This window comes from Danaus plexippus, chromosome 4 (assembly GCF_018135715.1).
Source record: "Danaus plexippus chromosome 4, MEX_DaPlex, whole genome shotgun sequence".
Lineage (NCBI taxonomy): Eukaryota > Metazoa > Arthropoda > Insecta > Lepidoptera > Nymphalidae > Danaus > Danaus plexippus.
In genome coordinates this window covers 4,745,550-4,771,198 of record NC_083538.1, presented here as the reverse complement: position 1 = coordinate 4,771,198, position 25,649 = coordinate 4,745,550, and the positions used below count along the sequence as shown (strand labels likewise).

Sequence of the window (25,649 nt, the reverse complement as noted above, 5' to 3'; positions counted from 1 at the left end):
TTATACGTCATTGTCATTTATAGAGATTTCAAAGTGAATTGTGAAGTTTCGATTATGAAGTTTTATGAAAGTGAATTAAGGATTTTCGTCTAAAGAAAGATTTTTATACTGAAAAAAATTATAACGAGATATTTGTCAACCATGCCGGAAGATAAAAATTTAGTACAATGTTATAATCGTGGATGTGGTCAACTTTTTGATCCGAAAAATAACGATAAAGGTAAATCCAAGAACTTTTTCTAGAAACATACCATCTATCTATAACCAAAAGCTCTTTTATGAAAAGTTCATATAAAGTCCAAAACGTGTAATTTTTTTATATATATTAATTCACTCAGTGTGGTTTTTTGTGTTAAGTATAATTTTTAAATTTGAATATAATACTAAACGATTTAAAATAAATCTTAAAGATGTATGTTGCCACCACCCTGGTGCTCCGGTTTTTCACGATGCTTACAAGGGATGGTCCTGCTGTAACAAGAAAAGTGTTGACTTCACAGAGTTTCTCAACATCAAAGGCTGTACATTATCTAAACATTCAAATGTGGTAAAAAATCTTACTATATTTATATATATTTTTCTGGTGATGCTGTCAAAGTTGCAGACCTAACAGCAATATATATAAATATATATATATTTGATGAAATATATGTTTAATTTTCTAATGTTTTTGATATGAATGAACTAACCACTTTTAATAATGATAGAAACCTCCAGAACCTGAGAAGAAAAGTTTAGATAAAGAATTAGAAAAGAAGGAAGTTATTGAAGTAAGAGCCCCATTAGTTGGACCTAAGTTAGACAGACCTCCTTTTGAAACACAATTAGTTACTTTAGAACCCCGAATAGCAGATGCCCTTAAGGAAGCAGTTTATAAAGCCAAGGAGAATGTGGCTGCACCAAACGATGGGTAATAATAACTAACTTTAATATAATATTATGTATATTATTCAATAAGTAATTCATTGACAAGACTACTTTAGATAAAGCATTATGAGAAGCCCATAATTTCTTCATTAGTAGTATTGTAAAATTTCTTTATGACCAAATAGGTAGTAACAGATTAATTAATTTCAGAAAACTTAGCATACAGCAAAACAGACAACATAACTAAAAGATTCTTATTAATTTAAATAAAATGTTTATATTCTGTGCATACAAAACAATGTAATGTTACAGAACAATAGCTATTGGTACTTCATGTAAGAATGGAGGTTGTAATATATCTTATGAAGGGCCTCACAGTGACAACACCATATGTACATACCATCCCGGCTGCCCAGTCTTCCATGAAGGACTGAAGTTCTGGACCTGTTGCCAGAAAAGGACGACAGACTTTAACACATTTTTAAACCAACCTGGATGCACAACCGGCACTCATAAATGGTTAAAAGAGGTATATATATGTATGTGTATGTGTGTTTGGTAGCTATAGAACAGATATAATGTTTTATAGAAATAAAAATAAAGTGTGTGGTGTCTTATTAATGTATTAATGATTTTATTCATGTAGAAAAACACTTTCTTATACTCCTATAATATTGTTATTGCTTAGAAATAATATTGTAGTCAGAAATTATTAAATTCCTTCCAGAGTGCTCCAGCTGGAACGGTGAAATGTCGTTGGGACTGGCATCAAACTCCAGAATATGTCATTGTCAGTGTGTATGCCAAGAAGTATGATCCATTCACAAGCCATGTTAAACTGAATCCTATACGCTTAAACACAAAACTAGTTTTTCAACAAGAAGGAAATGCTGTATTTGAACTCGATTTGGAATTAAGAGGAGTATGTTATTTTTAAAATCTACTTAATATACATTGTTTGAAATTATATTTTTATTCAATAATATTATTTTTCAGGTTGTGGATGTGAGTAAAAGTACTGTATCGATGTTGGGTACAAAGGTCGAGATCAAATTAAAGAAAGCAGAGCCAGGTGCTTGGGCTAAGTTGGATTTTCCGAGGAAAGAATCCAAAGAAGAAATGCAGCAGCCAGTAGTTCATACTGTCGAGGAAGATGATTCGGTCGATCTATCCACAGTTGAATCCATTCAGAGTATAGGAAATGTTAATGTAACAGATTCATAAAGAAGCTCTCAGAAGGATTATGAACTAATTAATTTAGTTTTTATATTTTCTCAATGTGTTTTGTCTAAGAAATGTTGCAGTCAAATAAATTGCTTCTACCTTAAAGACTTTTCAATGACACCCTCATGTTATTTTAAATGCATTTTAATAGAGATCAATAAATTCTATTTATCATATATTTACATTAAAAAGATAAATGGTGAATGAAATAAAATTACTTGCACATCTCACGGGATCATTGACATCAAAACTAAACCGATCAGCACCTGTTAATAGATATGTCCGTTTTTTTTTTCATATATTTAAGTTTTCAACATGTCAAAATACAAAATATGCATATAAGTTTTACACAGAACAACATTACAACTATAACAACTTGACTAGTTTTAGATCTAATAGCGTTTTGTTTTACATAAATCTCGCATTAGATTAATGTTGTGTACTTCTATTTGTGTCCTTGGTGTACCTTTATAATAAGGTACAGAAGAAGGCAGAGGCATACGCTATTCTGAATACTTCCCACCTTATATTGTACCTCCTTTATAGTAACATTGTATGATTTAATTAAAAATAATTTATTAAATATTATAACTCTAATGTGCTCTTAGAGGTATCCTTAAAATATTTACAGAATCGTTATTAACCATTAATTTATAATAAATACAAAACTAAAAGCAACACTATTAATTTTTTTATATAATGTGACTAGATCAAGACTAGATTTCAGGAGTGATTTCGTAACTTAAAATTATCTTTTATATTATTTTATATTTCCTTTATAAGCTTTTCTAAACGAGTTATATGTAGTATGACTAGAAAAAAAATGCAATAAAAGTGACTAGACGTTACAACACCATAATTAATAAAATAATAAGAAATATAAGAGACTTCGAAACAAATATACATTAAAACTTTACAAAGAACACAATTATCAATAAAGTTAAGGCGAAGAACAGTTTGGTGGTTGGAAGGCTGGTACAGGCGTGGGCGCTGGCTGCATGCGGTACATATCATGAAGCAGAGTGGCCACGGACACGTCGCCAACCGTCTCCCGAAACAGAAGTGACTCTATAGAACGAGCTCTGACAGCGCGTAGAGATGGCAGTAGAAGAAGGAGTCGGCCGAATCTAGGATCACGAATTAATTTTTGTAGATAAGCAGAAAAATGAAAAAGATCGGTGTTAATATGGGCATATATTGATTCTAATTTCACACCTTAGATATAGGTACATCAAAAATATTTCGAATAAAGTCAGATTCAAACGTCATTAAAAATCTAAGTTGATTGCTTAATTTATGTAAGTCTTTTAGATTTGTGCCCTCAAGATCGTTTTCAGTGACAACAAAATTAAAAACTCAATTTCAACGTTCAACGTTTCTAATATAAGAAATTATATATAACTTATTCTTCTGAATGTAATTTATCTACAAAAAAAATTAAAAGATTCTACTTTTGAAATGTTAATCTCCAACAATTGCCATGCGTATATAAATATGTATGTCATTACACAAATTACACAGTGTAGATATGTATGTACGATGTGCATATATATATAATATGTCGATGTGATAAAATATAGATTTGAATACTTTCAATGTTTTTTTGTAAAAAACTTCAGAATTTTATACCTGGTAGGCTGACGAGTGTATCTCGTCCTTACGTAGTCGGCCAGAATACACTGAGCCTGATCTTGGAGCATCTCCACCGGCTGTGTTTCGCTTAGACCGGGCGTGTCTGAGTATACAAAAGTACTAAATAAAAAAACAAGTTAACAACAAAATTAGGTGCCCCTTAGATTTAATGAAATATGATGCGATTGCTTAAGACTTAAGAGCAGACAACTTTTTTTCACCTCATACATACATACTTATATTGCTTTTAATTGGATGAAAATGTCTTTATAACAATCAAGTTAAGCTTACAGAAAAAAATCTTATAATTCTTAGTAGTGTATCAGATGCTAAAAAGAAGTATCTTTTGTTTGGGTACATAAGGAAATACAGTAGGTACACCGAAATCTAAATAGGGATACGGCATATTAAATATTTTGGTGAAAATGTCATTATTCACATTTCATAATATTTACATACGCAAAGTAATTACGTAATATATTTAATTACAATTCGTTATTTACACGTCGAACACTGTCTTTTAAGTAAATGTCGTAATATCACAACGAGCATAAAGTAAAAAGGTAAGGATTGTTCACACTTTTTTCTGTTGCAATTGCAAAGAGCGTGATTTACGCAGTCGATTCTGTATGTTATACCTACAATTATCAATAACTCTTACCCGGTGAAAAAAGAACAATAGCTTTCATACAGCCGCACTCACTGCCGTCGGGAGCAATTTGTCGGAATCTACAAAGAATTTCCTGTAAAATAAAGATCCACACTGTATACACGAGGTACTCAAGAGTCAAGTATATAAATTCAAGTAATTTGGTCTTATAAAATTGTGGGAACCGCTTTTTATGTCTGTAATATTTGGTTTATATTGTTTTAAGTACTTAATGTACATTAGGTATAGAATTTTATCTGGAAACTTATTGTATAACTACTGGAACTTCCATCCCGATATGAAAAATCCAAATATGTACACCAATAGATTATTTAATTCACAGCTTCGAGACAAACTTAATTAGCAAGGCGAATGAGATGTTAATGTGTCGGAAGTGACAAGTTCAAATTCTGCCTCCGGTTATTGTTAAATTTTTCGTTTAGTTGAACGTTTCCTTCATTTTAAAAATGACGGTTTCTATACTAAACTTGCCCTAATAGGCTTGTTAGCTGATTGCAATCGATTGAATAAAGCAGAAGATCTAATAAGTTATACCTGTAGAGTGTTAATTTCTAGATCGACCAAGGGGTCAGAGGGCAGTCTAGCTCTGGCAGCTGGGGCCGCCAGTAGGGGCGCGAGGTCCCATGGTGCGGACCACTGTGCGAGATGCAGCACGAACAGATCCTTCCAAGCAGCACGCAGTAACACCGCCTGATCTGATGCCGCCAAGGCTTGGAATGGAGCCAAACATCTCACCCACCGCACTGCCATGAATAGAAGACGCGCGCTTGTTTCCTAATAGACATGACATTATACCTTCTTTAACAATAATAGTCTTATAATATATATCTATTGTAAATTCGTAATACTGGGACTTGATTATTATCTGTGTGATATAAATATGCAGTTTCGAGAAATTCATCTCATTCTAGGCTAAACTGATGAGAATCAATGAACCTTTACTTAATAACGCGTTGAGTTCAGGAAAGCGGATATCAATTTTGTGTTTAATATGTTTATACAACTAGTATCGGGATAACTTGAAAAGTTGAGCAGTTGTAGTCATTAGTTTTAGTTGAGGTCACGCGTAGTTTTATGCGTTAAAGTGAAATAAAATCGCTGTTTAAATGAAGTTTTATATGTTTATTGTTGTAGGCGTAACAAAGTCAACATAGAGCCGCGACTAGTAGGCGGGGTAAGTCAAGTAAAAGCGAAAAGTCACCCTTCGACCGCCCAATAGACACTCGGAGCCCGCCCTTCAGTCAAAAAGGCACCTACCCTAGTCAATACCTACTGTGACATTGATACCTAATATGGCACATTTTAGTTAGTAATCCAAATACACCGTTTTTGTGAAACAAACTCACAAAAAATATTCATGTTGAATGAAAAAAATATCACAATTCGTTGACTTATTCCGTTGACCTATTTGGTATTGGTTAACAAAACTCCCTTAAACGATGTATATATGATTGTTTGTTGAGTTAAATATTTTTATAAACCTGTAACAACTCCCAAGTAGGCGCTAGGGGTGCTCCGAAAGCATTCGGCGGAGGTCGTAACAGAGAAGGGTCGCCTTGTAGTTGCAATTGTTTCGCACTCCATATTAATTCCTGAGAAAATTAAAGCATTAGTATCGTAACAAAAAATAATAAAGATTTCCATACTGCACGATTAACGAGCTTTAGAATATATATTAGTCTGTGTCATTATTTTCATTGGACCATGAAAACTTAGTGTCTTAGTTTTCTAGTACAATTCTCGTTAAAACCGCGAGTGATTTCATTAACATTCATAAATTAATTATTCGTTAGAATCTAAATCCGTTTACGGTTTCCGTTTAGTTATTTTTAACCTTATTTACCTATTGTTAGATTATAGTTTAAATTGTGATATATTTTAGAAGATATTGATTAGTTAAGAGTATTGAGAGCATACTTGACATTTATCACTGGACATGAGCATATGCAAAAGCCCAGGAGGAGGAGGTGCTATGAACGGTTCCGTGATGAGAGGCAGAGGACTCACTGCACCAGCACCACCAGCACCGCTGGATCCAGCTGATGATGCAGTACTTAGAGGCGCCGAGTCAGTGATGCCATTTATACTAAACTGGAGATACCAATATTTGCTCATGTATTCGCTTAATTAACCACAACACCAAATGTAATTATTGGTGGATCAAAAAAATACGTATTATATATTTTAAATAAAACGAAGTATAGTTTTTAATAATGATACTTTTTAAATGAAACTAATATTTTTCGGATATACTACGCGTGCTTTATTTTTTGTTAAAACTACATTCTCCCGACGTTCCGGTTACTTTTCAGCAGCCGTGATTACTGGCAGACGAGATGTGAATGTCGAAACGTCAGTATATCCGAAAAATATTAGTTTCATTTCAATGAATAAAACTCGCGAAAGTCTCATAATGGTACTTTTTGTTTTTTTTTTTCACAATAATCGTCACAGTTTGTCTAGTAGGTAAACTACTGGGTAGTAAAGTCAACTACACCAAGCCTTTATAAAAAATAGATTAGTTTTCGAATGCAGATAAGTAATAAAATGAATTATAGTTGACAGAACATACACTATGTTGGTCATTAAACGTTAGTTCTATCTACAAATCTAATTGTAATTCTAAGTCTAAAATATAGATTAATAATTTACGAACCTGGAAATTGAAGGGCTGTGGTATAGGTGTGTAGGGCGATGGAGGCGACAGTTTGAGAGCGTGGGGCTTGTGAGTGTGGGCATGCGGGGGCGGCAGTGACCCCAGGACACTCGGGTGGGGCTTCGGCTTCCGAGGACCCCGCTCGTGTTGAACAGCTAATACAAATAATCATTTACACGTTTTTATCGACGTTACTCAGGTTATATACAAGGTAACAAAAATAATGAGAAAAAATCTTAAGAGTTAAGCACCACCTCTTAGATTAAGTCTTTTATATTACATAATTAATGTGCATTTATTTGATAATAATCATTAACCCCTTTAACACGGATTCTTGGTTTTTATACACGATCGGGCATATGTAGGCGCCTACGATAAATACATATGTATTTATATTTCTCTAGGTCTAGTCGATGAAACAAAGTAGGTATATAATTAATACATTTGAGAGAAATTCAAAATAAGTAGTTATGACTGCAACTTAATCATTGCTCAGTTGTTCTTAATTAAACCTAAGACGTACATTTTATTTTCACTTGTTTGTCACACCATAGTTCATCAGCCTACAAACACATTTTACTCCACCAACAAGTTTTTATATGATGATTTATATATAACCTTTTTATAAAATAATATATACATTTAAATTGGAGTGTTAAAACTCATCGACTGCAGGTAACTTCGCGTTGTTAAACATGGCGGATTATAGACAGCGAACCGCTTATACGCAGCCGATCACCGATCCCCAGTAAGCCAGGATCATGACGCCGGTAATCTATCCGATGTGATAGGATCCGCTCACAGCGACATCAATATTCATAACATTGTGTCTACAGTTAAAAAACTACTCGTATATAAATAAGCCAGCACATTCGAATGTTTTATAGTTCAATTCAAACGAGATTAGCGCAGATCAAAGACGCCATTAATAGTTAAATAGTGGATCATTGTGCATCGGGGCTGGAGTAATGACGTCACGCAATCAGCTTACCAGGCCTGAGTCTATGGGAATGTGGCTATTGTGCCCGCACATGCTATGTCCATACGTTAGTTCCCGCGCTACGCCGCGCCGGCTTAAAGTGAAAATTTTAGTAGTAATGGACATTGTCCGCACTAGTAATGATATGGATTCGAGTTTGAGATGAGAATTTGCTTATCATAATTCATATAGGCATTTCTCGATTTTTATGTAATCACTTAAGATTTATCCAGTGGAATCTTGTACCGCACTGGACTGATATTAAGGCTGGATAGGATTTTGCTAAGAAACCTATAAGCTGAGACGCAACTATAATAGATCACTGGCAAAAATTAATTGAATACTATTTAAGGTTAAATAATTGAAATAAAAATTAATACGGATGTTCTTTGTGTATATTGCTTTGGTGTTTTTGATATTGGTTTAGAGATTTAATGTATATAATATAATATAATATTAATGTAATAAAAAGTTATTTTCAATAATAGTTTAAAGACCAAGTTATGTCAAAAACAAAAGTAGAACTAAAGTTATTGTAAATGTGTTAGCCGATCGAAACAAATACACGCAAGTGTAGCAAATGTTAACCTTTGTTTATAGGGCGAATGTAATCCCAAATAGAACACGTGCTTTTTTCTCGGCTTCTTCCCTACCCTTCCCTACTTTTATATTATAAAATGAACTCTATTTTATACAAATATAGTCTATATTGCATTGTTCATTGTATCTAAAGGGATATTCAAGCCAAGGGGCTTAGTTACAGTGTGACGCGGATAAGCGAGATTTTAATTATGTGTTGGAAATTTTAAATTAAGTTCCTTTCGGAAATTATTAATGTATTAAAAAAAAAAACTATTTTGAAATATTATTGATTGATATCGGTTTTTCAATTGTATTTGCTCACAAAATATCCAGACTTAACAAAACCAACATCGTAGACAAAGTAGTATGATTTGTATTTGTCATTTCTATATGAAAGTCAAGAAAATAGTGTTTATTGAATTTGAATAGTAATTATGAAAAAAATTATATCTTATACATTTATCGTACAGTATCATAAAATACTCTTAACAGTATCCCAAATCGTGTAAACTTCTTTGCGGAGGCGCTTTTGGAATCACATTTGAAACGTTTAAAGGGAGATTTAACTTCAAACATCTATCAGCCAAGCCCCGTATTCTAACGAATTGAAAGCAAACAAGCGATATTTTTCCAAAAGGTACGGCTGTTACAAAAATTACACTCTGCTACATTTTGTTTTGCCCACGGGCTAAGCCCTGTGTTTTTAAAAGTTAATTACTATTGTCCCTTTTTACTATTGCGGAACATTTTTTTTATTTGTGTTTAGTTTTAACAGACAATGTGAATATTTTCGTACATCGTCCACGTTAATTTTATGTATTTATTGAATACGAGGTGTCAAAATTCTTCAATGCTCGGATGAAAACTTGCCACTTTATATTGAAGCAGATATTTTTAACCGAGTGACTTGAAATGCTGTGTACAAGTCTAGTTTATATAATTCAATAAATTTTTTGTCATCATTCCGAATTCATCATGGTTTCCGTGGAAAACGGACTGAATGTCTTTAATGCGCTTCCACAATATTGGTATCAAATGAAAGAGCTTGTTGAAAATAACTAAAAAATCATTCATATCAGTTTAAACTCTAAACCCAATAATGTGGACTTCGAATGCAAAAAAAAGCTTTGAAGAAGGTATTCAACCGAGTTAACTGATAACTTGTAATCAGGATCAGTTTGGGTGACGCCGAAGGTCGTCTGTATGACGTCATTCTTATTCCAACATCTTGGGCGAGTTATTTTTATGCCATCATTCAATATGTGCATCAAAGGTAAGTCCTCGCCACAATAAATGAAATAAAAATTACCATATCATGTGTTGCTTGCACGGTGTACAAGTGCAGGCACGTTGTCAATAGATCAACCCTATATAGCCTACTGTTGGTCATATCTTTGTATATTTAGCATCAAAGCTATTCGCTGTTAGTCAAGCATATGCTGTCTTAAGTATAGGGTAAAATCACTTGGTTCGGACTTCTTATTAATGCTCTAAATTGTTTCAAATTAGTCGGCAAACAACGTTTTCACAATAATGCGTTGAACGGGATGATAAAAATTAGAAATACCTATGTATAGGAGTGACGTAAAGGCCAAATATAAATTAGAATTACTTTCTAAAATTTTTGCTTTTATTTTTCTTTAAAATTTTTACTATATGCTCATGACGTTATGTCATAATTTGTATGATATAGAGATTGTAGTGAGATTTAATCGTGTTGAAAAACGATCAAATTCAATAAGTTGATGATAGATTTTAACAGTGAAGCTTATAACTCAAATAGATTATATAATTAAAAATACTGCTTTTGAAAGAGATTTTACTCTTTTTATTTATTCTATTCAAGTTGCTTCATGACGCCATTAACTAAGTAAACCATACGATTAGTACAACACACTGCATATTTCAATACATAATACATTCACATAGTAACTCCCTTACATTATTTATGTAAAGAAGTTACTATATACTGAGTTACTACTAGTTACTTACATTATATTATTTATGTATTTTTTATATTGTTATAGGTGCTGGTCAGAAAATAACTCGTATCGTATAAAATTGCCATTATTATATAAGACAAACGCTTCGTTTTTCTCCACACAGTATTCAACATTATTATTCTTCTTCATCGTCGCAAGAGTCTTTGCAGACTCGTCGTGGGATGACTTTCATGGGAAGATAGTTGCAGTGGTTTCCCCTTGCCTTCTGCACCAGCACTTTTTTGGGGCTATTTAGACCCCAAGGCTTGCTGTAGCCTGTTCCAGCTAGTGGTGTCTAAATACTCTTAGAAAGTACATATGACTCGGAAAAGATCACATTGGTACTTGCCAGGTTTCGAAACCGCGCCCTCACGTATGAGAGGCGGGCCTTTTAACCTCCAGGCCACCACGACTTCGACATTATTATATAATTTGTTAAATAATGAAAACGTTGGAAAAAAAACATTCCAAAATTCCAACATGCATGAAGCCAAAACATACATAAAAAAAGAAAGTCAAAATATATTTACGAGTAGGTATGTGAACAGATATCGATTGGTACAAGCTTTGCTTAAAGTTGTAGGTGCATCTATAAATAAGTATTGTAATAAATATCCTTATGTATACAATAGTTATGTAAGTAAGCTCTCTTCAATTCTTCCTTTATGGACTTAGATCAGTGCACAGATGTACAAAGCGTATGTAGGACCCACTCCAGATTCAAGTGGGAGGAAGGTGGTGTAACTATGTATCTTAGACTCAGCCGCTCGGAAATGGAGTTCTGCGGTCGATAGCATAGTGATGGAACAAGCTTATCGATGTTTTGCAAACATTTATATCGAGCTCCTGCCTGATACTCACCAAAGAAACGAAAATTGTAATACATTAATTATATCTTGGATTGTTTGGGGACGATTTAAATATATTTCAAACCTTTCAAAGAATACTATACTTTTTAAATATTACTAACTCACAAATTAGTATGATGTGAGATTATTGCAAAATGTAAATTTTATGCAATCTTAAATAAATATAACATAAACCGGATATTGCATAACATAGTTTAAGTTATGGGGTAGATCGATAATATTAGTGTTTGAAATTAATATTTTTATCGATATCCTATTATCGACTTGAGCACCGATTATGATACGTGGAAGTCTTGGTCGGGCGTTCCTCCACGTCGGCAGGGTGTGATAAATGACCCAATAATCCGAGTTCGCCTCCTGGCCTATGAAAGCTTCACGAAGCCGAATTGGTGAATGGTCAAAAGGTTTATTGACCGTACTAAGACGAAATTCTAGAAACTGTTTTATGTAATTACAAAATGTAATCAAGTTTTATATTACAAACATTACAGAAGCATACATTTTTGTGTCTTTTAAAATACAATCCCTTGTCACATAACATCGGCAGGCATTTTCTATATGTGAACTTTTAATTGACATTATTTTAAGTACAATTCTATTTGTATCCCGATTGTAAATGTTCAGTTATAGAAATATAGTAGACTTATTATTAACTAAACGACAGAATGTATAGAAATTAATGTTAATTTTTAATAAATAAACAAAACTAAGATTTGTGAAGACATCTTCGTTATAATACTTAACAGGAATAAAGCGATCATGTCTCCCTTGTAAGTAAAATATCAAACCAGGCCATGTTATTCAGAGGGCATGACTTGATGAAATGTTACCTATTGCAGCGACCATTGCTATTTTGCCAAGAATATTGTGATATTTACATTTAAATGTTACGTTTCGCTTAAATTTATATAATTCTATCATAAATAATAACGATAGCTTAGAAATTAAATGACATTAATAAAAAATATATATTAAAATAATTAAAACAAACTCGTAATTTGATTCGGTTGATTTCAATATAAACAGTATAATCGTCAGATACGATATTACGGCTCCATAAATGTGCATCGCGTGGAAAATATCCGCTGAGAGAACGACCCCGTGTCCCGACATTCGTTCTGACGTTAATTCTAGCCACATTTGTTCCATTACATTTCCTACACAGAGTAGATACGCGTTTGCCGAATTGACTAGCTGGATGCGACCAGGCGAACCTGATGGAAAGGGACAGAGGTATAATGATCACCTGGGTGCGAGTGGGATGTAAGCTTAAAAGTGAGAAAGATGTATTCAGAAGTGAAATAGTCTGCTGGCTGAGCACATCATCATTAACGAGCCAGAGAGGGCGGAGGGCAGCGAAGAGGCAGAGGGGGCCGACAGGTGGGCCCGATCTCACGGCTACATACACCTGCGAACGAAATTACTCCTTACGAAATACACCTTTAAAGGATACAGTCGCTTAAATCGCCATTGAGAACAGTTCTCCGGAATATTTTCGAGTGCACAGACATGAATATGAAAAATATCCAGCTTTTTACTTCAACCTTCGCAGGTTTTTGTGAATGACGTAAGTTTAATTTAAACATTTTATATCGATAATATTAGACACTTCAAAACATTTCATGATTATACACGAGGACACCTACAATTACGACGTCAGAAATACATATATTTGGGCAATGTTTAAATTAAAAAGATTCATAAAATAAAAGATAAGTTCTATTAAATTATAAAAGAATTAAAGTAAGCGTTTGATAAAGGAAAAAATATAGCAAAGTTTTCCATCTTTTTGACGCAATAACCGCTAGCGGTTTCCGAACATTCCTCGTCGAAGCCTCTTTCCGATACAAGTTTCGTGCATCCTTCCTATTTCGCCGATAACTTCGTTTTAAGCTACAACGTGCAAAAGTTTGCAAATATAAGCGCTTTTGAATAATGCCTATTCAATATTTTAATAATAAATAAAAAATCATTTGCATCTTCATTTCTACTAGAGTTCACAATTAAATTAATTTCAATCACATTTGACGCATAAATAATCTTTATCGGAGCATTATATTGAATTTTACAGCTAATTATCATTAATACCAAAAACCAATTAAGACTAAACCTCAACAAATCTACTCATCTGTAATGCTATTAACCCCCCACAGCAAAGGAGAAATTAATTAACTATCGCGTAAAGTAATACCAAAAAAATACATTACGTATATCAAAACCAGATGGGATGATTTATCTCATTATAGCATTTTATATTTACAATGACGGTGCAATAATTTGTTCACGCACGGACACGATATTAATTTCATACGTCGTGGGTAGGGTTGAATAACTTAACGTCAAAATATTGGCTGTATATTTCAGATGGTCTGTGAGGAGAGCTGGGAAATCGCATAATCGGATCCCACCGACCCGGATTTCGCTCCTCTTATAGTTTCAATGCTCCACATATTCGGAACTCTCAAGTGGGCACGTTTGATAAATGTTTATCAATTTATGATTTATTTTTTTATTCAACACTATCATCTGAATATTACAAATGTTTTACATAACATAATAAAATGTAAAGTATCATATAATACAATGCAACGTAAATAATTGTTTATTTCTGCTATTAAAAATAGAGTAACGTCATAGTAATGAATCTATAATTTAATCTATACAAGCATAACTAATTTTACAATAGTGTTATGGTCCCCTCGCTTAGCGAACCCTCGAAGTGGTCATAGGTGTTGAACACGTGTTAGGATCCTAGCTCCTGAGCGATCAAAACAATTCGTTACACTCCCGATGGGCGTAACACGCAATGTTTTTACCAAAACGAGCAATAAATTTAAGGGACCGCTAAGATTAATGTAACAGAATCCAAAATTAACAAATTTACATTCATTATAAACGTATTATGTTAGGATAACGACCTGCAAATTGTTTTATGAAGTGAGTTAATAGATTTTCTTTATTTATGTTAAACTGAGATTATTCAACAATACTATGTTCGAAATTTAAATATAGTTGCTATTTTAATTAAACATGTGTAAATGAGAGAGATCTAAAACAGAACCATTTGAAATCAAGGTAAGTTAGTTGAATAAAAAGAATGAGAATTAACAAAAGAGACTGTGATGTACTTCGAGCTGAGTTCGGATGTCAATTTAAGTGTAATATTCTTTTTAAAAAGTACTTCTAAAAGGTAAGCACGTAGATTTCGAATCAAGCCTGAGGACCGTTAAATTAAAAATAAATATTGTGAAACGTCAGTATGTTACGGGCGGGAGCCGGAAAATATCGGGGGAAAATTCGTTAAACGGACTTCGATTCAGGGAGGCTCGGGGAAGGTGAATCTTTTTGTGAAGTGGAGAGAATTAATTTAACCCGCTGCGGGGTAACACGACATAGCGGTAATTGAAAAGTTTGCCCCTTGTCGGATGGCGCGGGCGGCGCGATCGCCCGCCGTCGCGTCTGTGACACTTCTTTGAAACAATTTCTGTTAAATATATCATGGATCATCATAACTAATAGTTCCATTTTACAACAACAGAAACATCAACTGGCTCTTTCTTTTAAATTAAAAGTTATCATTTATTATTTCAGAAAACACCAACGATGAAAGCCAATGCTGTATACAATTGAAATGTTTATTTTTACGTATGGCAATACTAATGATAGTTAATGGTAATCTTATATATTACTGCTATTATTTCATTTAACTTTAATATATGCTGGTACGAAATTATAATTTGAATGAGAATCAATTGAAGTTGTGGTACTAACATAAGTCTGATCAGAGGCAACAATTGAATTAAAAAGAGATTTTTTTTAACCCTTTTAAAGTCGTAAATATTATAAAAGTTCCAGCAACTCGACAAGAAGCCTCCGCGACCTTATCGATTTAAAATTAATTCCGTGAAGTTAAATTGAGGATTACGATTATTTGATCCCACGATACGGCGGTCGTGTAAATTTCGTATAGATTATTGCCTATTATTATAAACATGGACTTTTTGAATTTTATTATTACGTGATATTAATTATATAATCTAGTTTTCACGTTTTAACCTTTAAATTGGTATGCCCGCGAAAAGAATTTTTACGTAATATATTTCATTACGCTCTCTTGCCGTTAATTTGTGTCACTCATCTACGACTGAACATATTATCCATGAACAGTCGATGTTTATGTACATATTATATGAAACATGATTTACAACAAAAAAAACTACTGTATTACTATAGATATAAGCTTCTCAAGAGGTTTATCAGCAATCACGTACTCAATAGGTACCTACATACATAATACCCAATTAGTACCCAAATTACATAACTATCTGAAGTAATAAAAAAAAACATTAAAATTGTTTAGAATTATAAAAATAACATTCTATACGATATAATTTGTTTGCCTTAAAAAAAAAACTATTAAAACTCGTATATTTCATACGGAATATTGGCAAGCGACGAAAACATCCGGACATTGTCGATTTTCGTTTGACTATAGTTGATTTCCTACTTGTTTGATTTTGAATATTGAAGTTAGTTGATTGGACTACGTACCCGTACAAAGTCCAATTTCACACAGCTTTGCTTTTAGATACGATATTCGTATGGTTTCAAATATTTTAATCTATTGACATCGTAAAACAGACGATTAAAAACGATTTAAAAATGAAATAATTTTTAATAAATCTATGGATCATTGAATATTAATTTTTTTTATTAAATTTCTTTTTTTTTTATTAAATGTTGCCATAATAAACGATATATCTCATTTCATATTCTGTGGTTGCGGCTTTAAAGCGACCTAGTCGAAGTGGCAGATGAATAATATATAACTTCTTACTTGTTTCCAGACTTTAGCTACTTCTGATTTCGCTTTTTGATTGTGAACAATGAACTTTATTGTACTTCTAAGCATTTTTTCCCCTTCAGCTTTGTCGGTTTATATTTCAATTAACGATTCTCGGATATCAATTGACTGTATTAATTCATTACATCACAATTCTGGGGATGCAATTATTTAATTTATAAATATATATTATATCATTAAAATATTAACCTATAGAGGATTATCGTGAACTCGTGTAATATGTAGCGTGATCGTCTGCGGCGTGCAAGTTTCGTGAGGGCGTATAATTACAAAGGAGTAAACATATAAGGGTAATCCGGGTCGCGGCACAAAGTGATGCTGCGAATAATTTAGAACCACCTGCGGTAAGACCGCACCTGCTTTAAACTGGATATACTATGTGAACAGGGTTGCTATAGTAAAATTACCTAATATAACTATGGTATAACATATAATAATTTATCATACATATTGTATATCTTATATGCCGGTGTAAAAGAGATAATAAATGTAACGATAAAGAAAAAATACATCATATTTTAATGACGATTTTGAATCTCTCTAATTATACCTAACTTATATCTTTTAAAATTATTTTTATATAGAGTTGTGTTATGTTGGTAATGTTGCTTGTCATATATAGAATATGTTGGCAGCCCTGGTTTAAGTATGTTATTAACATAGAGTACTCAAAAGCTTCGCGACAAGAGACGTCGCCCGACTTGCGACCGACATGGTGCCGTATGAATATTCAATTCGCCCGAAATTTCCCTTAATTACAGAGATTTAGATTTACTTTAAATCATATTATTATATTAGCTTACGTAATATTGTTAATAAAATAAATTATTTAACATTTTATATAATAATTTTAATGTATATAATAGTTCTATTTGATCTTTTGAATATTTAAACAAAATTAATATCGAGATTTAACTCTTCCACCAACATTTCCTTAAGATTGCTATTTATATGGCAACATTAACTGATAATAAACATATAGTTATTATAATATTAAATACTTATATACTTACAATCTTAAAATTCTCAGAAACAAATCATATTAAGCGTTAATCATTTTAATACAGATATTTTATCTTATACTAAAAATAACTATTCCTTATATGAAATTTGTGATGTAATGGAGCGTTCGCGTTAACAATAAATAAAGGTGACAATAACGGCACACTATATTGAACACATCCGTATAAATGAATGACAGATTGGGTCGCACGTGAAAATAGAGCCGGCTGGACATCGGACGGTAGTTTTATTTCTCGTGGCTCGCACTGTCGCTGTACAAAACAACCTGCTGCGATCGTGATAGAACGACCACGTACTGTTGTAATGGGATTCGCTATTGTAATGTGAACTGGCTACCGAATCAATAACGGGTGTACGTGATAGAGAACTATTTTCAAATAGAATGTTATACAAACATTTTATTGAAATATATATTAAGTAAGTCCTATTGCTAATGCAATCCCGGCCCGTCAAATTATACTTAGAAGGTAATAGAACACATAAGGACGTGTAAAGCAAAAACAATATCATATTAATATAGCTCTATGATTTTTTACTAACACTTAAATTTTCTTAAATTGGTAGATTTCTTACATTTCCAATACTAAAATTACATTAATCTGCGTGATCCAAAATAGGATAAAAGAACATGAGATAGATGAATTAAGACAGTGACCAGAAAAACTATAATATTTAAATTAAGAATTGTTATTGAGACTGAGATATTTGACTCCCGTTCTTGAATATTTCGGAAATCTAAGCGGTCGACAACATTCGAGACTTGCTAGGTAGCTTAAAATAAATCCCAAGTAACTAAGACCAACATTAAGTTACTCACATAACGTAACAGACAAAATATTTTGATTAGGAAGAATATTACTTGCTGACAACTTAGGTTCATAATGAAATTGATATTCTTGGCCGATATTGCGAAAGTAATCGTATACCGTGCTTATACCAAGATTATTGAGTTATCATGAAATAATGAACGTGAGACGTTATGAAGTGTATGGAGAAGCTGGAGAAGAATTATTGTATTAAATTTATATAACATTTTAACCTTTCATATACTAAAACTTTTTAACATAAACCAAATGTTAAAACAAGGATTAAAACAACATCTATAGTTTTTAATAAAATACGTCTGAAACGAAAAATTATTTGGAAAGTCTTAAGAAGATTTGTTTTTAAATACCAGTTTAATTGTTTATTACGTTACTTTGACTTGATGTTAGAGAGTAAGAACTAAATAAGAATAAATCGAAAAATCCAAAATGTTTCTAATAATTTGAAAAAGTTATTTTAATATGTATTAGCGATATACATACATACATATGAAATAAAATAAAATAACATACATTATGTTAATTTCCGAGTTGAAACTCACCATCTTTGTTCATGTTAGCCTGAAAGCATTTAGCGAGTCTACAGGCTCGGCACTGGTTCCTATGAGTCTTGTCGACTGGACAACGACCTTTCATCTCACCACCAGCCTTGCAAGTGTACACACGGTTCCTGTGGATAGACCGCTTGAAGAATCCTGAACAACCTGCCGACATGTTAAACAATAAACGTTATTACTCTATTATTATAAATGTAAAAAATGTGATATGTCGACAAAATCATATCTCAATCAGGCCATCAAAAGACTTAAGTGATTTTGTATTTAGATAGAAATATTGTTGGAACAAGGCTAGCCAAGACTAAGGCTGATAAGACTAAGGCTAGCCAAGATTCAATGGTGAGAGTTAACTTTATCGAGTTTAAATTCAGAACCATTTATAGAAGGTACTTCAGACTGAGGTTGAATGTAAAATGGTGTATAGGAATTCTTACCATCACAACTGTAAATGCCATAATGTTTTCCAGAGCTTCTGTCACCGCACACGTTACATGGTATGTCCAGTAACCTATCCCCTGTAAACGTTATATAATATTTAGGTAGTGCTAATTAAACTATTATTGAAAATAAACGCTAATATTTTTTTCCTATTTCTATATATTTTTCCATTTTCCAGTCTATGTGACGGGTGGAGAAAAGACATTTATTTTTGACAGCTTATCCTATATTTTAAAAAGCTTGATGCTTTCCTCTGGAGGTTTTTTATCTAAAAAAGGGAGAGATTTAATGGCGAAAAATAGTTAAGTCCTAATATGCGATAGCCATAAGAATAATGAGATAGTAGCCCTTTCGCGGCTGAACAGAGCTTTCACATAACATTAAAAGAAAACTTCCTAACTGATCACCTTCATTGCAGCCTGAGCCAAATAACATTGCAAGCATTTGTTTGAGATTAAGAAACAAGGATATTCCTCATGATAGTTTAACATCAAAATCTTTCTTCCATCAAATCGCCTCGATTAAGGTTGTATATTGTTTGCTCCGAACTGAATAAGAGGCTAGCAAATATTTACAAAAAATAAATAGAATGAAAATCGTTATATTTGAACAACTATTAATTCTTAAATCCAAAATGGACAAGGTAGGTATGACAAGGTTAGGTATGACAAATGTTAAAATTATTCTCTTAAGAAATGTTCCTAAATAACAAAATAAATTAAAATGAAATAAATGAATGAAAATTTAAAAAAAAAAAAAACAAAATATTGAAAATACAGTGTCGTTGTTAATAAGTGAAAATAAAAAAAATATATTTAAAGATTCAAATTTTTGAAATCGTAAATGGCAAAATTATAATAAAAATGAGGTAACAGCAATTTAATAGCTCTACATTTTTTTCATATTGCTAACGAAAAACATAATGACCATATAATTAAACAGAAATATTTATAAAATAGAAACTATGAATAGTAAAGGTAAATAAATACATGCAGTTAATATAATAGGAGTAGCAAATACCCTAAAAAAGCCTTACAAAAAAATAAGCCTTTCAAAACAAAAAAATTTCCTCATCGACTTCCAACATATTTTTTATTGTTTATAAATAAATAAAAAGGATCCAAAATAAACTAAAATATAACATAACTCACGTTATTTTAATATAAATGTATGGACATAATTTCACTATTTCTGCGACACAGTTATCGCAATTCCTTTTTTTATGTTCGTTTGTACATGATCATTGTTTCCTAAACGCCTGAAACCTTTAAGCGTGATTCAGTCTTCCCTTAACCAAAATAGATTAGTCAGATTACACCAATCTCGCTAATAACGTGGTGTTTTTGTTGCGTTCACTGAAACCTTCCCCCTTCAGCGGCCCTTTTCCTTAAAGCTTACAATAGATATCGTTACACCGTAACGTTGAAAGGGGAAACAGAATTACGGACTACGCATAGCGTGATTATCACCGATTTCTTTGTTTAAAAAAAATTATTACAATTTAAATAAAAAAATCGAATTATATTAAATGTAAACATTTTTTTCACTAATTAAGAATACCATAATGTTGATTTATGGATGAGAATTTATTATAATTATACACAAACGGTGTAATAGACATCCTTATAATGCGGAGAATCCTTTTCAAGGAGAGCTTCTTTTATTTTTTACTGAAATGGACTTAAACGACTTTGCCGTTCGTCTTTTAGGCCTTCAAGAGAAGCCGTGAAGTGTCGTAATTATCTTTTTAAATGTTTAAATTGATCGAAGTGGTATTAAGTGTATATTCAAATTAATTAATTAATTATATTCAAATAAAATTATATAAGTATATATTGTTTGTTTCTTTATATAGTTAGCATCTCAATTTAACACTTTAAGGTTATATAATATAACACATTTATATATATCAAATCGTTACAAAACTTTCTTTAAAAAAAATCTATATAATAAATTGACATTAATTATTTAATCTTATAAACATATCTGCTTAGATGTAAAATAATTTTAGATAGTACTTGCGACTTTGTTGCGAATACTGTGGAGTGAAATTGATACTATGAAAGCATACCTATGTATATAGCTTTTTAAAACAAAATGAAAATTCATACAAGTAATATTTATTTGATTAAAATAGAATTAAACAGTTTATTTATATAGGTAGTTTGTTACTGTGTAAGGGGACATTATTTTTTTATTATTGATTTTTTTACTTCGACGTTTTTGTTTCTTTAATATAAATATAAAAAAAACCGATCTTGCATATCGAACAATGTACCAATTTACATTATCATAAAATAATTAAAAGTTCCAACCTTTCTTTATATATCGATGTACCATAAAAAACATGGTTTCCATTTAAATGAAACTAATATATTTCGGATATACTACGCGAATTTTATTATTTTATAACTACATAATCCCGACGTTTCGGTTACTTTTCAGCAACCGTGATCACGGGCAGACGAGATGTGAACACATTGAAGTTAAACAAATAAAATTCGCGTAGTGTATTAGAAATATATTAGTTTGATTTAAATGAATAAAACTCGCGAAAGTCTTAGATCTCATTATGCTTTACATGTTCAATATCACATTTAGACAGAAAAATATTGTTGGAACTTTTGTTTGTATGTCTCAGTAATTACAATCTTAAACAATATGTAACATATTTTCCAGCAAATCTATTATCTAAGGTATAAAGTCAGGGGAAGAATGAATATGTTTTAAAATAGTACAAGCAATACGAACACCTAAGCAAACTATAAAACTTATTCCTCGGCTTCCCTCCAGTACTAAAGTTATTTGTTTTAAATTCATACTACAACAGTTTCACTTACATAAAATAAGCACTTTGTTTAGAGGATATTTTCAATGTGAGCAAATCCTACAATAAAATATGTTTAATGCCAAGAAAAGAAATTATAAAAAAATTAATAAATTTTCACAACTTGTGTTGTTATCTAATCGTTTTTTTTTTATAATTATGTTTGAGACATTGTTTTATATATTTTAGGGTTTTAGTATAAGTAAAAAACTAAAAACGGACACTAAAACGTTTATCATTCGTAAATGTTTGCACGTAATAGTTTCAAAATAGTTACACATATTTTTAAAACACTGAATACTGTCTGATTATAGTTCAAAAATGCCGACTTATTCTAAGGGTATTGAAAGTTAACGTTATTATTCATCAGAAAAAGTTACAACACATTTATAAAAAGTTAAAACTAGAATATTAGTGATCTTGAATTGATTATGGAGTCCTAATATACGATAATCTGAATTTATATATACATAAACGTGAAGCGAGGGGTCGTATGTGTTAATGCAGCGATGCGTAAGGCCCTGTGCATCGAACTCCACATAATACTCGACAAAATACGATAGTCGTGTGAAATGACACACTCTGTAATTCGCCACAAATTCATTGGTATTGTCCCTATTTTGTTATCTTCTGTTCTTCAGAATTAAGACTTTGAATTAAAATTTTAAATTCAGAATTCAGAATTCAGAATTAAAATTTTAAATAATTACCTACTATATGCTTAGCACATGTTTGCAGTGTCGCACTACATGCGAAGCGTTTTCCGTTTCTCGTTTAATAACCTCCATTTCTACTGTGCGAGAATATTCGAAGTTTAAATGATATTTTAACATGAAAGTCTCTGTTTTCAGTGTTCGCCGAAGCCAATTTAGACTAAACACACAGTATGATTAGTCTAAGTAGGCATTGTCGTGCCATATACCAAGCGTAAATTTTTTTTTAATTGATAAATCTTCGCAATTACTGAGTGGGAAATTGAAAGTGTAATGTAGGTGGTGAGGCAGACTTGGAGTATCTTTACTGATGTAATTTACATAACTATGACCTTGTGGTTTTACTGCAGGTTCTAAATAATTGCTTTTCAAAAATTTTAATCCTATATCTCGTTGCTTCTCCCAAGAAATTTTTTGTCATAATGATAGCTTTGAAAAAATCATAGCAAGTCCCAATAAATGAAACTCTCACTCAAATAATTTCACATCAGACACAACTCTTGTCAGATTATAAAAGATTTAAAAGTATCTGACACATAAGTGCTTTGTGATCACTAATTAGTTACCATCACTAAACCACTACTCCTTAATTGACGTATCAAATAAAAGTTATGAAAAATACTTACACTTTGTATTGAAAGCGTTTGAATATACGAACTTATAAACAGACCTCTAATAGATATTTTGTTACCAAAATACTATATTTTAATTGCTTATACAACATTGGGAGATATATAATTAAGTAGAAAAGAAGCCACTTGATGACAAGAGATACCGTCGCTCAATTCCTACAAGTATTACTTGCCTGGATACAAAGACATACGAAGAAAACAACAGTGAGATAGGATTAAAGATGATAGAAAGTTTATCTATTGTATTTTATAATACAATAGTCTTGATTGAAAATAATTTCAATTACAAGTGCTTCTCCACACAGTCACTGCGACCAAAAATAGCTATGGTTCTTAAAAAGTGGTAATAATTTACCGACGGAAGCGTAGGACGAGGTTTATAGAATATATTTTTTATTTAATAAAATAAAATAATAATTTTACTTGATTCTGATAAAATGAAGGTTGTCTTAAATTTAAATTAACATAGTAGTCGATTTTATAGTTGACAATTTTGAAATTGTTCATTCTCTTTAATGGAAATTTCGTGTCAAAGTATCATAACCACAAATTATTTATAAAATTCCTTTAAATTAAAATCAAGTGCTACAAAATCTGTAGTGTGATCCGGACACACAATTGTCTGTGTTGATTTACCCAACTTTAAGATGTGGGACATTGAATGACTCTACAATTTAGGGAATATTTGTACTTGAACTTATATCTTATATACAGGGTGTAAAGACAATATTGCTTTTAACGAAGAAATAATAAAATTTAACAACTTATAGAAGTTTTTACCAATACAAAAGATAACAACATAATTAAATATTTAGTACTTATAAAGCATTTGTAGGTAATACTTATTAATAACTTTTTAATTCTGTCTTCTTTAATGTTTATAAAATATTATTAACTGAATTTAAAAGCAAGTTTGACTTCCAAAGAATATATTGCTTAATTTACCAGTTCAAATTCTGATCACACTGTACTTCTGTACAGATTTGCATGAGCGTAAATTCACCAAGTTTTGGGTTCCTCCCTAACTTATATTCGGGGATGAAGATTTGTTGCGTCTCAATGATCTTACTTTGTTGTTAATTTTGTTATGTCTATATATAGAACTAACTACACAAGAAGTTAAACTTAAATTTAACACAGGTTAATTATTAATTGAATTATCTTAACAATGTTCATTTCTGTTTTGTCTTCGATAATTTTATTGAGATTAATATTTTGCTACCCGATCTCTAATGTTATCTTGAATTATTTAGTTTCTTAAATATAAAAGTTAAGTTTTAAATATAAAAGTTAAGTTTTGTGTTAATAGAAAGACAAAAATGTTTCTACTCCCACTGATAATAAACTGGCGTTATATATTTATATTAATTGAGGTCAACTAAAAATTTCAATAAATATTAACTTGAAAAGTAAGCGGGAAGAACACGATATAACAAAAAATATACTTATAATTAAAATAACTGAAACAGTTTTTAAATTAAATAGATTTTTTTTCTCAATTGTAACCTACCTGTTCCCATCCTACGAAAGGCCGCAGCCGTAACCCTATGCTTTTCCCAAAAGGCCGACAGCTCGACGGTTGAACTATTCACTTCCAGGAAAACAAAAACCACATTTAACTCTTGCACATTTTAAACGGAATCTAAATCAAATTTTATTAAAAAAAATATCATAACAGAACACTTAATAGCGATAGTTAAAACACTGTTCAATAAAACATATACTTAGGTTAAGGTGACTTTTTTATTATGACTTCGCCACTCATTCGCGGCTTTCGACAGACTGGTCTGATAATTGTGATCTTTGAAGCCGCTGCGGAGATCGCGAGTCACATCATCCCCTGATTACATCCAGTCCCACCCCCGAGAGGGATGGAAATACAGTGATGAGGCTGGTGCGACAGGGATGGCTGCGATCCCATCTTGTGTCTCGGTCCACAGGCTACATTGTCACAGTATCAACGGCTAGCAATCTATGTTACATGTTAACGTATATAATATTGATATAAAAAATTTGTTATGTTTTACATTTATTTCACACAATATATTGTATGTAATTTTTTATACTAGCATTATATCAAACATTTAATAGCTTGAGACAGTAAAATAAATTACTGTACCAGCAACAAAAAGACAAAAAGTATACGTAAAAGAAATGCGTCTCAGTTTTGCTTGGAACGTCTTTTTTTTGTGTCGAGAATGAAGTTTATTTCAGTCGTAGGACAGGGCAGTAAACATTAAAATGTCAAGTAAGATCCAGGGGTGAGAACAGAACCTTAATTGGCTGGGCGGTGTATGCGACCAATGGCGG

General features: G+C 31.8%; 2 protein-coding genes and 1 long non-coding RNA gene across 3 annotated transcripts; 2 read left to right on the top strand and 1 right to left on the bottom strand.

Annotated features, from left to right (window-relative positions):
• Window positions 1-36: 36 nt before the first annotated feature.
• On the top strand, window positions 37-2,196 carry LOC116768687 (cysteine and histidine-rich domain-containing protein morgana). Its single transcript, XM_032659475.2, has 6 exons — window positions 37-220; window positions 411-547; window positions 708-910; window positions 1,180-1,396; window positions 1,595-1,789; window positions 1,864-2,196. Exons 1-6 carry the CDS (start codon window positions 142-144, stop codon window positions 2,089-2,091), a joined length of 1,059 nt encoding a protein of 352 aa, XP_032515366.2. The 5' UTR covers window positions 37-141; the 3' UTR covers window positions 2,092-2,196.
• Window positions 2,197-3,031: 835 nt separating this feature from the next.
• LOC116768588 (protein dissatisfaction) lies at window positions 3,032-25,260 on the bottom strand. Its single transcript, XM_061524597.1, has 11 exons — window positions 25,200-25,260; window positions 24,850-24,930; window positions 19,164-19,244; window positions 18,715-18,876; window positions 7,050-7,204; window positions 6,311-6,484; window positions 5,875-5,985; window positions 4,928-5,167; window positions 4,379-4,466; window positions 3,721-3,826; window positions 3,032-3,218 (listed from the first exon to the last, which is right to left on the bottom strand). Exons 1-11 carry the CDS (start codon window positions 25,258-25,260, stop codon window positions 3,032-3,034), a joined length of 1,446 nt encoding a protein of 481 aa, XP_061380581.1.
• On the top strand, window positions 12,841-13,958 carry LOC133319961 (uncharacterized). Its single transcript, XR_009753426.1, has 2 exons — window positions 12,841-13,028; window positions 13,826-13,958. It is a non-coding gene; the product is annotated as an uncharacterized LOC133319961 (long non-coding RNA).
• Window positions 25,261-25,649: the final 389 nt, after the last annotated feature.

What these genes read in the sequence shown, in the direction of transcription:
- LOC116768687 (XM_032659475.2), top strand. Translation starts at nt 142, where the DNA reads ATGCCGGAAGATAAAAATTTAGTACAATGTTATAATCGTGGATGTGGT. An exon ending in TCCGAAAAATAACGATAAAG is followed by an intron (nt 221 to 410) that starts GTAAATCCAAGA and finishes TAAATCTTAAAG; the next exon opens with ATGTATGTTGCCACCACCCT. An exon ending in TCGATTTGGAATTAAGAGGA is followed by an intron (nt 1,790 to 1,863) that starts GTATGTTATTTT and finishes ATTATTTTTCAG; the next exon opens with GTTGTGGATGTGAGTAAAAG.
- LOC116768588 (XM_061524597.1), bottom strand. Translation starts at nt 25,260, where the DNA reads ATGGGATCGCAGCCATCCCTGTCGCACCAGCCTCATCACTGTATTTCC. An exon ending in TATTTCCATCCCTCTCGGGG is followed by an intron (nt 24,931 to 25,199) that starts GTGGGACTGGAT and finishes TTTTCCTGGAAG; the next exon opens with TGAATAGTTCAACCGTCGAG. An exon ending in TCTTTTTTCACCGGGTAAGA is followed by an intron (nt 3,827 to 4,378) that starts GTTATTGATAAT and finishes TTGTATACTCAG; the next exon opens with ACACGCCCGGTCTAAGCGAA.